At 48.9% G+C, this 13,487-nt stretch overlaps 1 protein-coding gene across 18 annotated transcripts in view; it reads left to right on the top strand.

The window, feature by feature from the left end:
• Nucleotides 1-13,487, top strand: part of OBSCN (obscurin, cytoskeletal calmodulin and titin-interacting RhoGEF) — an 882,373-nt gene that overhangs the window by 691,089 nt on the left and 177,797 nt on the right. For all 18 annotated transcript variants that reach the window (XM_075315914.1, XM_075315911.1, XM_075315913.1 and 15 more), the window contains 2 exons: nucleotides 1,625-1,846; nucleotides 3,100-3,211. In XM_075315914.1, coding sequence (XP_075172029.1) covers nucleotides 1,625-1,846; nucleotides 3,100-3,211 — 334 coding nt within the window. The remainder of the gene's footprint in view (nucleotides 1-1,624; nucleotides 1,847-3,099; nucleotides 3,212-13,487) is intronic.

Genomic DNA, 13,487 nt, shown 5'->3' with positions numbered 1-13,487 from the left:
CGGCGGCCGTGTGACGTCGCTGTGACGCCAAACGTCCCTCCCACTTCAGGAAGTGGACGTTCGCCGCCCACAGCGAGGTCGCACGAGAGGTAAGTATGTGTGACGGGGGTTACTGACTTTGTGCGACACGGGCAGCGATTTGCCCGTGACGCAGAAAGGACAGGGGCGGGTACGATCGATTGTGAAATCGCACAATCGATCGTACCATGTAAAGCAGGCTTTAGGCCTATAAGTATCTGGGGTCACGGCATAATGTTCCAGAATGGTCTGTTTTATCTCCCCATACTCACAATTTCACTGAGGGTCTATAGCTCTATAGGCGTCGGCAGCTCCACCCTCCAAGAGGCCCACCAGGTGTCTGACTCGCTCTCTTTCTGGGACTTCGATTAATCGGCACTGATGCTCAAAGTCCTGGAAGAAGCCCTCAATGTCGCCTGCAGCTTCATTACATGGCTTAAAGTCCTTGCGGGACACTCTGGAGAATTCCCTCATAGTGGGTGCTGTGGTTACCGTCTGTCTGGAGCCTCTAGCTGCTTTCACAGCAAGCCTCCTCTCCAGCAATGCCATCTCCTTAGCTCCGCGAATAGCCTCCCTCTTATCTTCTATGGTGGCCTCATCTCCAAGCAGTGCCATCTCCTCCTCATACCACACAACCCACTGACTTTTTTGGGTATTTACCTCCAGCTCCCGCCTTTCCTCCCCTTGCTGTGGAAATTGTTCCTCGGTGCCATCTTGCAGGCAAGCGTTTTCCAAAGCCTCAATTAGTTGCTCCTTAGAGAGTCCTTTGTAACCGACTCCTAATTCATGGGCCATTGTTTGTAGGCTCACCACAGTCCAGTTCTTGTACTCTGAGGTTCTGATTCCAGATGTTAATGGGCCGTTGTCCTCCATTCTTTCTGCTCTGATCCCGACGCTGCCACCAGTTTGTGACGGGGTATGCGACAGAGCAGTAAGGGACGCCAGGCCAAGGAACAATCCAAGAAGATTTAATGAGGCAGGGAGCATAAAACATGCAATATTAAAATGGTTCTTTAGAGTCCACACAAAGGAAATAGGTCCGGGGGCGCCAAGGAGAATGCAAAAGTCCTCAAAGTCCAATCGTCCATGTACGGGCGATAAGGAGCCGGCCTTAGCACAGGTCCTCACCCTTCACTCAACAAAGCATAACTAACAACTAAAACATGGGGCTGAATCTCCCACCCCTCCTTAGATCCACCCCCTTAACATTTGCTACTTGTAGCTAGAAAAGGGTTCCTAGACACAGCCTCCAGAGATTGTGTACTAGGCAAGCCCCCTGCAGAGGAGAACAATATATATGCAACCCCCACCAAATCAAGGACAATAGCTACGGCTGAAGCCTGATTGCAATATGATACAGGCTGGGGGGATAGAATGTTACAATGTCTTTTTTGCTTCCTCCCATTTTTGGCCCTCAGAAGCTCTCTGATTGGTGGAGTGGGGGCAGACAGGAAGTCAGTGCGATGACACCTCAGCCAATAGCAGCAGGAGATGTCGGAGGCGCGGCAGTCAGTGCTTGTGGTGGTGGATGGTGTCTCCCGCCAGTCACGTGACACCGGTCGGCGCTGCGTTGCAGCATCACATAACTTTTTGCTGAAATCTATAGGGGGCGAAGCTGAATGGAACGATTGTATCCGAGCGTCTCTGCAGCGAGCACACCGGGAGATCCGACACGTCCTGAGGAGGCTGAGCTCCCCTGTACCCCAAGAAGCGTGGGCAGCGAGCATGGGGACCCCAAACAGTGCCGAGCCGCACACCCACAAGGGGCAACGGGAAGCGGACATATTCCGAGACGTCGACACCCAGACACCCGAACATGCCACGCCTGGTAAGTGCCCGCAGCACAGAGGATGTCAGGAGAGGAGGCGACACAGATACACAGAGGAAGGAGCAGGTCCCAGCAGCGCAGCACAGAGTATTTCAGGAGAGGAGAGCACTGATCTTATAGGAGGACACAGAGGAAGGAGCAGGTCCCAGCAGCACAGAGTATTTCAGGAGAGGAGAGTACTGATCTTATAGGAGGTCACAGAGATACATAGAGGAAGGAGCAGGTCCCAGCAGCACAGAGTATTTCAGGAGAGGAGAGCACTGAACTTATAGGAGGACACAGAAATACAGAGAAAGGAGCAGGTCCCAGCAGCACAGAGTATTTCAGGAGAGGAGAGCTCTGATCTTATAGGAGGTCACAGAGATACATAGAGGAAGGAGCAGGTCCCAGCAGCACAGAGTATTTCAGGAGAGGAGAGCGCTGATCTTATAGGAGTACACAGAGATACATAGAGGAAGGAGCAGGTCCCAGCAGCACAGAGTATTTCAGGAGAGGAGAGCGCTGATCTTATAGGAGGACACAGAGATACATAGAGGAAGGAGCAGGTCCCAGCAGCACAGAGTATTTCAGGAGAGGAGAGCGCTGATCTTATAGGAGTACACAGAGATACATAGAGGAAGGAGCAGGTCCCAGCAGCACAGAGTATTTCAGGAGAGGAGAGTGCTGATCTTATAGGAGGATACAGAGATACATAGAGGAAGGAGCAGGTCCCAGCAGCACAGAGTATTTCAGGAGAGGAGAGCGCTGATCTTATAGGAGTACACAGAGATACATAGAGGAAGGAGCAGGACCCAGCAGCACAGAGTATTTCAGGAGAGGAGAGCGCTGATCTTATAGGCGTACACAGAGATACATAGAGGAAGTAGCAGGTCCCAGCAGCACAGAGTATTTCAGGAGAAGAGAGCGCTGATCTTCTAGGAGGTCACAGAGATACATAGAGGAAGGAGCAGGTCCCAGCAGCACAGAGTATTTCAGGAGAGGAGAGCGCTGATCTTATAGGAGGACACAGAGATACATAGAGGAAGGAGCAGGTACCAGCAGCACAGAGTATTTCAGGAGAGGAGAACGCTGATCTTCTAGGAGGTCACAGAGATACATAGAGGAAGGAGCAGGACCCAGCAGCACAGAGTATTTCAGGAGAGGAGAGCTCTGATCTTATAGGAGGAAACAGAGGATTGGGGGGGCTCCTGATTTCGGCGTTCTGCTGTATAATCGGGGTGGTCACGATGTTTGACACCTCTCCTGTTTCTTAGATGAAGCCTCCAGGCCGCCAGTTGTCAGTGAATCTACAGAAGCTCATCCTGAGGTCAGTTCCTCAGAAACCCAGACAGAGTCGGCCATCGCAGAGACAATCATCCCTATTAGGTACGTACTACTGCTCTCATCTGCTGTGCTCAGTCCTCCCGCAATACAACACCTGTCCACAGGGGGCACTGCTGTCCACAGAGCTAGCTACACAGTGCGATCACAAGGCCCACATCCTGTTCACTGCAGTGAGATTAAAGAGGCGGCGTATGAACAGGTGACTACAACCAATTACTCTCTGTCAGCCCCTATCAGCTGACTATAGAGATCTTTATTGGGATGAATGACAGGAAGAGCAGAAACCTCCCCGTGATCCCTACTATAACTCACAAACCTCCAGTGCTGATATAACCTCCAGACATTACATATGTGACTGATATCAGCCCCTCTTATAACGCTCCAGTGCTGATATAACCTCCAGACATTACATATGTGACTGATATCAGCTCCTCTTATAACGCTCCACTAATCATACACCGTGTGCAGAATTATTAGGCAAATGCGTATTTTGCTCCCATGACACTTGTTATACATGTCGTCCTACTCCAAGCTGTATAGACTGAGAGCCAACTACCAATGAAGTAACTCCGGTGATGTGCATCTCTGTAATGAGGGGGGTGCGGTGTAATGACATCAACACCATATATAAGGGGTGCATAATTATTAGGCAACTTCCTTTCCTTTGGCAGAATGGGTCAGAAGAGAGTTGTGACGGGCTCTGAAAAGTTCATATTGTGAGATGTCTTGCGGAGGGACGCCACAGTCTGGAAATTGCCAAACTTCTGAAGCGTGATAACCGAACAATCAAGCGTTTCATGGCAAATGGCCAACAGGGTCGCAAGAAGTGTGTTGGGCAAAAAAGGTGCAAAATAACTGCCCATGAATTGAGGAAAATCAAGCGTGAAGCTGCCAAGATGCCATTTGCCACCAGTTTGGCCATATTTCAGAGCTGCAACGTTACTGGAGTATCAAAAAGCACAAGGTGCGCCACACTCAGGGACAGGCCAAGGTAAGGAAGGCTGAAAACCACCACCTCTGACCAAGAAACGTAAGATAAAACCTCAAGATCGGGCCAAGAAATATCTGAAGACTGATTCTTCACAGGTTTTATGGACTGATGAGATGAGAGTGGCTCTTGATGGGCAGATGGATGGGCCAGAGGCTGGATCAGTAAAGAGCAGAGGGCTCCACTCCGACTCAGACGCCAGCAAGGTGGAGGTGGAGGTGGGCACTGGTATGGGCTGGGATCATCAAAGATCAACTTGTGGGACCTTTTCGAGTTGAGGATTGAGTGAAGCTCAACTCTCAGACCTACTGCCAGTTTCTGGAAGACAACTTCTTCAAGCAGTGGTACAGGAAGAAGTCGCTATCGTTCAAGAAAAACATGATTTTCCTGCAGGACAATGCTCCATCACATGCATCCAACTACTCCACAGCGTGTCTGGCCAGTAAAGGTCTAAAAGAGAAAAAAATAATGACATGGCCCCCTTGTTCCCCTGATCTGAACCCCATAGAGAACCTGTGGTCCCTCATAAAATGTGAGCTCTACAGGGAGGGAAAACAGTCCACCTCTGGGAGCAGTGTCTGGAGGCTGTGGTGGCTGGAGGCTGTGGTGGCTGGAGGCTGTGGTGGCTGGAGGCTGCGGTGGCTGGAGGCTGCGGTGGCTGGAGGCTGCGGTGGCTGGAGGCTGCGGTGGCTGGAGGCTGCGGTGGCTGGGGGCTGTGGTGTCTGGAGGCTGTGGTGGCTGCTGCACGCAATGTTGGTGGTAAACAGATCAAGCAATGACAGAATCTATGGATGGTCGCTGCTGAGGGTCATCAGAAAGAAAGGGGGCTATATATATATATATATATATATATATACAGTGCCTACAAGTAGTCTTCAACCCCCTGCAGATTTAGCAGGTTTGATAAGATGCAAATACCGTATTTTTCGGACTATAAGACGCACCGGACTATAAGACGCACCCTGGTTTTAGAGGAGGAAAATGGGAAAATAAAACTTTAAGCAAAAAATGTGGTCATGACACACTGTTATGGGGCGAGGATCTGCTGCTGACACTGTTATGGGGTAATGTCCCCAAATTCTCTACTAAGGTACCCCATCCTGGTAATGATCCTCCTGCCTTGTATATGATCCTGCTATAAACCCCCATCCTGCTCCTATACCAGCATCCTGCTCATATTCCCCCATCCTGCTCATATACTCCCATCCTGTTCATATACCCCATCCTGTTCATATACCCCGATCCTATTGATATACCCCCATCCTATTGGTATACCCCCCATCCATCCTGCTCATATTCCCCCATCCATCCTGTTCATATACCCCCATCCTGCCTGCTCATATACCCCCATCCTGTTCATATACCCCCATCCTGCCTGCTCATATACTCCCATCCTGCTCATATACCCCCATCCTGTTCATATACCCCCATCCTGTTCATATACCCCCCATCCTGTTCATATACCCCCATCCTGTTCATATACCCCCCATCCTGCTATATGCCCCCATCCTGTTCATATACCCCCATACTGCCTGCTCATATACTCCCATCCTTCTCATATACCCCCATACTGCCTGCTCATATACTCCCATCCTGTTCATATACCTCCATCCTGTTCATATACCCCCATCCTGTTCATATACCCCCCATCCTGTTCACATACCCCCCATCCTGTTCATATACCCCCATCCTGCCTGTTCACATACTCCCATCCTGCTATATGCCCCCATCGTGCTCATATACCATCCTGGTATATGGCCTGTATCCTATAGCACAGAGAAAAAAATAAACGTTTATACTCACCTTTTCCTCACTCCCTCCAGCACCGATCTTCTTCCTCTCTGGCACGCTGATCTGTGTGTGTGGAGCCGTTCCCCTGCAGCATCGCGATGTCTTCCTGTCTGTGCCGATCAGCTGACCAGCTCAGCACAGATCAGCTGACCGGCACAGACAGGAAGACATCGCGTGCAGCAGGGGGGCGGCTCCACACACGGGGACGGGTGAGTGTACTGATTCACTGCACCCCGCGCTGGTAATGACGCGCGGGGGGCAGTGAATACAGCCGCACATGATCACTCCAGGCTGTAATTGCCAGGGGTGATCATGCGGCCGGCTCTTTACTATGCGCGCGTTCCCGCTCGTCCTCCCGCCCACCTGTCAGCGCCGGCTTCTGCACTGAGAAATGGGCAGGAGGATAGCGTGCATATGTAATGAGCGGGCCCACGTGGTCACGGCAGGCGCTGCTGCTGCCTGCCCGTGCCCCCGATGACCCGCAGCACCCTCATTCCCAGCCGCAGCCCTATAGTCAGACCATAAGACGCACCCCCAACTTTCCCCCAACATTTGGGGGAAAAAAAGTGCGTCTTATGGTCCGAAAAATACGGTAAGTTAGAGCCTGCAAACTTCAAACAAGAGCAGGATTTATTAACAGATGCATAAATCTTACAAACCAACAAGTTATGTTGCTCAGTTAAATTTTAATAAATTTTCAACATAAAAGTTGATGGTAAACAGATCAAGCAATGACAGAATCTATGGATGGTCGCTGCTGAGGGTCATCAGAAAGAAAGGGGGCTATATATATATATATATATATATATATATATATATATACAGTGCCTACAAGTAGTCTTCAACCCCCTGCAGATTTAGCAGGTTTGATAAGATGCAAATACCGTATTTTTCGGACTATAAGACGCACCAGACTATAAGACGCACCCTGGTTTTAGAGGAGGAAAATGGGAAAATAAAACTTTAAGCAAAAAATGTGGTCATGACACACTGTTATGGGGCGAGGATCTGCTGCTGACACTGTTATGGGGTAATGTCCCCAAATTCTCTACTAAGGTACCCCATCCTGGTAATGATCCTCATTATTCAACCCCTAGGTTTAATATTTTGTGGAATAACCCTTGTTTGCAATTACAGCTAATAATCGTCTTTTATAAGACCTGATCAGGCCGGCACAGGTCTCTGGAGTTATCTTGGCCCACTCCTCCATGCAGATCTTCTCCAAGTTATCTAGGTTCTTTGGGTGTCTCATGTGGACTTTAATCTTGAGCTCCTTCCACAAGTTTTCAATTGGGTTAAGGTCAGGAGACTGACTAGGCCACTGCAACACCTTGATTTTTTCCCTCTTGAACCAGGCCTTGGTTTTCTTGGCTGTGTGCTTTGGGTCGTTGTCTTGTTGGAAGATGAAATGACGACCCATCTTAAGATCCTTGATGGAGGAGCGGAGGTTCTTGGCCAAAATCTCCAGGTAGGCCGTGCTATCCATCTTCCCATGGATGCGGACCAGATGGCCAGGCTCCTTGGCTGAGAAACAGCCCCACAGCATGATGCTGCCACCACCATGCTTGACTCTAGGGATGGTATTCTTGGGGTTGTATGCAGTGCCATCCAGTCTCCAAACGTCACGTGTGTGGTTGGCACCAAAGATCTCGATCTTGGTCTCATCAGACCAGAGAACCTTGAACCAGTCTGTCTCAGAGTCCTCCAAGTGATCATGAGCAAACTGTAGACGAGCCTTGACATGACGCTTTGAAAGTAAAGGTACCTTACGGGCTCGTCTGGAACGGAGACCATTGCGGTGGAGTACGTTACTTATGGTATTGACTGAAACCAATGTCCCCACTGCTATGAGATCTTCCCGGAGCTCCTTCCTTGTTGTCCTTGGGTTAGCCTTGACTCTTCGGACAAGCCTGGCCTCGGCACGGGTGGAAACTTTCAAAGGCTGTCCAGGCCGTGGAAGGCTAACAGTAGTTCCATAAGCCTTCTACTTCCGGATGATGCTCCCAACAGTGGAGACAGGTAGGCCCAACTCCTTGGAAAGGGTTTTGTCCCCCTTGCCAGCCTTGTGACCCTCCACGATCTTGTCTCTGATGGCCTTGGAATGCTCCTTTGTCTTTCCCATGTTGACCAAGTATGAGTGCTGTTCACAAGTTTGGGGAGGGTCTTAATTAGTCAGAAAAGGCTGGAAAAAGAGATAATTAATCCAAACATGTGAAGCTCATTGTTCTTTGTGCCTGAAATACTTCTTAATACTTTAGGGGAACCAAACAGAATTCTGGTGGTTTGAGGGGTTGAATAATAAATGACCTCTGAATAAACTTTTCACAATTTAAATAAAAAAAGAAATAACCTTCTTTTTTGCTGCATTTCACACTTCCAGGCTGATCTACAGTCCAAATGTCACAATGCCAAGTTATTCCGAATGTGGAAACCTGCTAAATATGCAGGGGGTTGAATACTACTTGTAGGCACTGTATATTGGGCACTCTTTTTGGGTTTGTTTTTGCATGTCAGAAATGTTTATTTCTACATTTTGTGCAGTTATATTGGTTTCCTGGTGACAATAAACAAGTGAGATGGGAATAGATTGGGTTTTTATTAAGTTGCCTAATAATTCTGCACAGTAATAGTCACCTGCACAAACAGATCCTCCTAAGAAGCCAAATCTAAAAACCCCTCCAACTACCAAAATATTAACCCCTACAACTGCCAAAGATATTAAGCTTTGATATTTATGAGTATTTTGGGTGATTGAGAACATAGTTGTTGATCAATAATAAAAAAATCCTCTAAAGTACAACGTGCCTAATAATTCTGCACGCGGTGTATATAGTTACACCCGGAAATATCTGGACAGTGACACGAGTTTTGGCATTTTTTATTCCATATAACAATCTGGGCTTCTGGTGCCGGCTCAGCTGTAATTGGAGGCCGCGGTTAGGAATTACGGCTCGTTAATATTGTGAGTGTTGTCAGATATGAGGACAGGGGATTTGTTCCCTTTAGGGCCCAAGCTACAAGGGAGGCTTTTTCATGCCTTTCCAATGTTTTTAATAGTGTGTATTGTTGTTTTTCTCATTGTTACTAAAAGACTGTAAATTTGGAAATAAGGCTAGATTCACATTTCTGTTGTTTTGCATCAATCACATGCGTTGTACAACGGATGACAAGAATTGGAATTGAAAGCGGATTCCGCTGTAAAACGAGAGCGAGAGAGCAATCAGCTGATCTCTCATTAGCCGGCCGCCGGGTGATCAGCTGATCTCTCTCATTAGCCGGCCGCTGGGAGATCAGCTGATCGCTCTCATTAGCCGGCCGCCGGGTGATCAGCTGATCTCTCTCATTAGCCGGCCGCTGGGAGATCAGCTGATCGCTCTCATTAGCCGGCCGCTGGGAGATCAGCTGATCGCTCTCATTAGCAGGCCGCTGAGAGATCAGCTGATCTCTCTCATTAGCCGGCCGCCGGGTGATCAGCTGATCTCTCTCATTAGCCGGCCGCTGGGAGATCAGCTGATCGCTCTCATTAGCCGGCCGCTGGGAGATCAGCTGATCTCTCTCATTAGCCGGCCGCTGGGAGATCAGCTGATCGCTCTCATTAGCCGGCCGCTGGGAGATCAGCTGATCTCTCTCATTAGCCGGCCGCCGGGTGATCAGCTGATCTCTCTCATTAGCCGGCCGCTGGGAGATCAGCTGATCGCTCTCATTAGCCGGCCACCGGGCGATCGGCTGATCTCTCTCATTAGCCGGCCACCGGGTGATCAGCTAATCTCTCTCATTAGCCGGCCGCTGGGAGATCAGCTGATCTCTCTCATTAGCCGGCCGCCGGGTGATCAGCTGATCTCTCTCATTTGCCGGCCGCCGGGTGATCAGCTGATCTCTCTCATTAGCCGGCCGCTGGGAGATCAGCTGATCTCTCTCATTAGCCGGCCGCTGGGTGATCAGCTGATCTCTCTCATTAGCCGGCCGCTGGGAGATCAGCTGATCTCTCTCATTAGCCGGCCGCCGGGTGATCAGCTGATCTCTCTCATTTGCCGGCCGCCGGGTGATCAGCTGATCGCTCTCATTAGCCGGCCGCTGGGAGATCAGCTGATCTCTCTCATTAGCCGGCCGCCGGGTGATTAGCTGATCTCTCTCATTAGCCGGCCGCTGGGAGATCAGCTGATCGCTCTCATTAGCCGGCCGCTGGGAGATCAGCTGATCGCTCTCATTAGCCGGCCGCTGGGAGATCAGCTGATCTCTCTCATTAGCCGGCCGCCGGGTGATCAGCTGATCTCTCTCATTAGCCGGCCGCTGGGAGATCAGCTGATCTCTCTCATTAGCCGGCCGCTGGGAGATCAGCTGATCGCTCTCATTAGCCGGCCGCCGGGAGATCAGCTGATCGTTCACAGCACCCGGCCGCCGGGTGATCAGTTGATCGCTCTCATTAGCCAGCCAATCAGCTGATCGCTCACAACAGCCGGCCGCCGGGTGATCAGCTGATCGCTCACAACAGCCGGCCGCCGGGTGATCAGCTGATCGCTCACAGAAGGCGGCCGCCGGGCGATCAGCTGATTGTTCGGCTGCCAAGAGAGAGCATGTGCAGTGAAATCCTAAGGATTCCGCTGCAAAAAAAGTTACACTTTGCGTTCCTGCCGCCCAACGGTCAGTCATTCCACAACTGATCAGTCGGGCGGAGGATGCAACGCAGCGTCGTCAGTCACAATCTGCCGCTCATGTAAGTCTATGGGAAACAACGGAATCCGCCAAATGGATTGCATTGTTTATCAAAGCGGCGGATTGTGACTGATGCAAAACAACGTAAATGTGAACCTAGCCTAAGATGTATCCCTCAATTATACGCACCCTCTTTCTTCTCTTTTCCTCATGATATTTATGGTGTGTTGGGGTGATCCCTAAATTATAAAAAGTATACAGTGGATTATTTTATCCCATGGGTGGTGCCCTCTAAAAAGGTTATTTTGGGCTCTTAGATATGTCTCTCAGAAGCTCTTCTCTGAGCTCATGGGAAATTCCCTCATCATCCATTAAGGAAGTAAAAGGTCTGGCGCTGATTCCAGGTGCGGCATTTGCGTTTGGTGCTGTTGCTGTGAACCCACAACATGTGGTCAGAAGCAGAGAAACCGACCTTCATTAGGCTGAAATAAAGACGAAAACCATCAGAGAGCATAAATCAAATCAACAGTTTGGACATTCTGCAAAAAAAAAGAAAAAGAGTGCGCTGGTGAACCGGGAACTGAACAAGGCCTGGACATCCCAGAAGATGAATGATCGCACAATACTTTCCATGATGAAGAAAGAGTACAACATCCCCCAAATGAAGATCAAGCTCTGGGAAGTCATGTTCCAGAATCCACCATAAAGGTTCAATCACGTCTGCGTAGAAAATCTGCAAGAGCAATACGAGAAAAAAAAAAATCACACTGCACTCGCTCCAATGCTAAACAATAGAGCTGTCACAGGGGAAGCACAAAAGCGACTGCTGGCACGGAAGACTTGTTAAGGGTATTAGACCTATCATCAGCACAGAGTAAGGGGGAATGAGGGAATATAAAGGACAACAAGGGAAGTACTGATGATTAACAGCTGAAAAGGTGAGGAACTCCACAGGGTCCTAAAGGGAAAGGGATGAAAACCAAGCGAAAGACATACATAGGATACTAAATACACCAAACAGGAATAATAGAAGGTTAGGGAACAGTTTGCCAAATGCTGCGACCTTCTATAGGCGGATGCCACAAAACTGTCACCTGTGGTACACCCATCACAAGAGCAGTGCATATCTGCAAAATTGGCATGCGGTGCAAATCGCGGCATGCTGCGTACCAAGTCAATGGGTGCAAGAAAAACATGCGGCACACAGACTGCCCATGGACATGCGTGCACGATCCGTTTTTAACAGGGAGTTTTACATATTGTCAAAAGTTAGATAGAAAAATAGATTAATAGATAGATGAATGGATAATAGATAGATGATAAATAGATAATACATAGATACATACATATACACATAATGCCCCCCCCCCCCTGTATATTGTAAGCTTGCACCCTTTGCCTTTCATGTGGCACTAAAGGGTGCTTAGTCTTTTTTTTTAGCCACATATTCAATAAAAAATTTTAAAGAATGACATTGTGTCCCTCCTATTTTTGGTAGCCAGGTAAGGTGAAGCAGATAGCTGGAGCCTGCAAACTGCAGCCGGCAGCTTTACCTTGGCTGGTAATCCAAAACAGAGGTCACCCCATGCTGTTGCTTGGAATTATTAAATAAATAATTTTTAAAAAAACATGAGGGCCCCCCCAAATTGGATCACCAGCCAAGGTGAAACTGACAGCTTGGGTCTGATATTGGGAGGCCCATTATTATTGGGCTCTCTCCAGCCTAAAAATAGCAGGCCGCAGCCACTCCAGAAGTGGCGCATTCATTAAATGCACGAATCCTGGCACTTCACTTCTGCTCTTCCCAATGCCCTGGTGCATTAGCAATCGGGTAATATATGGGGTTGATACCAGCTGTGGGTTGCCAGCTGGCATCAAGCTCTGTTATTAGTAATAGGTGGATGTGTATCAGACATTACTAATCCAGTAGTTGTAAATGGTCCCAAAAAAAAAAAATATTTTTAATAACCCCCCCAAACACAGCCCTCTCATTTAAGTTCTGCCGTAATCCACAAAGAGGTCCCACAACGTTCCTCCAAAGCCAACCTGAAAGACAGAAGGAGAGAATCAGTAAAGAAATAAAGACAAGAGACCCCCTCTTTAACCAATTTATTTCCCGTGAAAACCCTTATCTAGTTTGCCAAAATCCAGTAAGGGGGTCACACGACGTTCTCAGACTCAGTGTCCCAGCCTATGAAGAACGTTCAGAAAACGAACCCCACAGGCTGGAACAGCAGCCACTGCCGACTCTCAGGCTGCAGCTCACAGCAGGCACAAGGTAGTGTGAGAACCGCCGTGGGCAGTGACGTCATGAGTTCACCGCAGCTCAGTGACAGCAGAAAATAGAAAGGCCAGATTAGACTTTACCAAAAACATCTAAAGAAACCGCTCAGTTATGGGAAAGCAGCAGAGGACGGATGAGACTAAAAGCCAGCTTTACACGTTGCAATTAGGTGTGCGATCTCGTATGCGATGTGACACGCCCAGGTCGCATAGGTGATCTTATGAGATCGCACGTAGGTCGTTCATTTGCTGTGACACGTGCGTTAGTAGTCTATGTTAAATTGATCAATTTTGTGTGCGATCCTTTAGATCATGTGATCTGTGACGTATGCATTGGGCACCTTTTTTTTTTTTTTATTTATTGACTTGCCAAGCGTGTGTAATGTGTAGGGATGCGTTTTTACTATGTCATCTGCCATTCAGCTCTGCTACATGGCCGCTAACAGCAGACACAGACAGCCATGTAGCAGAGCTGAATGGCAGATGACAGCAGACACAGACAGCCATGTAGCAGAGCTGAATGGCAGATGACAGCAGACACAGACAGCCATGTAGCAGAGCTGAATGGCCGCTGACAGCAGACACAGACAGCCATGTAGCAGA

Source organism: Anomaloglossus baeobatrachus, chromosome 6, assembly GCF_048569485.1.
Source record: "Anomaloglossus baeobatrachus isolate aAnoBae1 chromosome 6, aAnoBae1.hap1, whole genome shotgun sequence".
Lineage (NCBI taxonomy): Eukaryota > Metazoa > Chordata > Amphibia > Anura > Aromobatidae > Anomaloglossus > Anomaloglossus baeobatrachus.
Note: the sequence above shows the minus strand (reverse complement) of the source record. Positions and strands in the feature narration are given on the sequence as shown.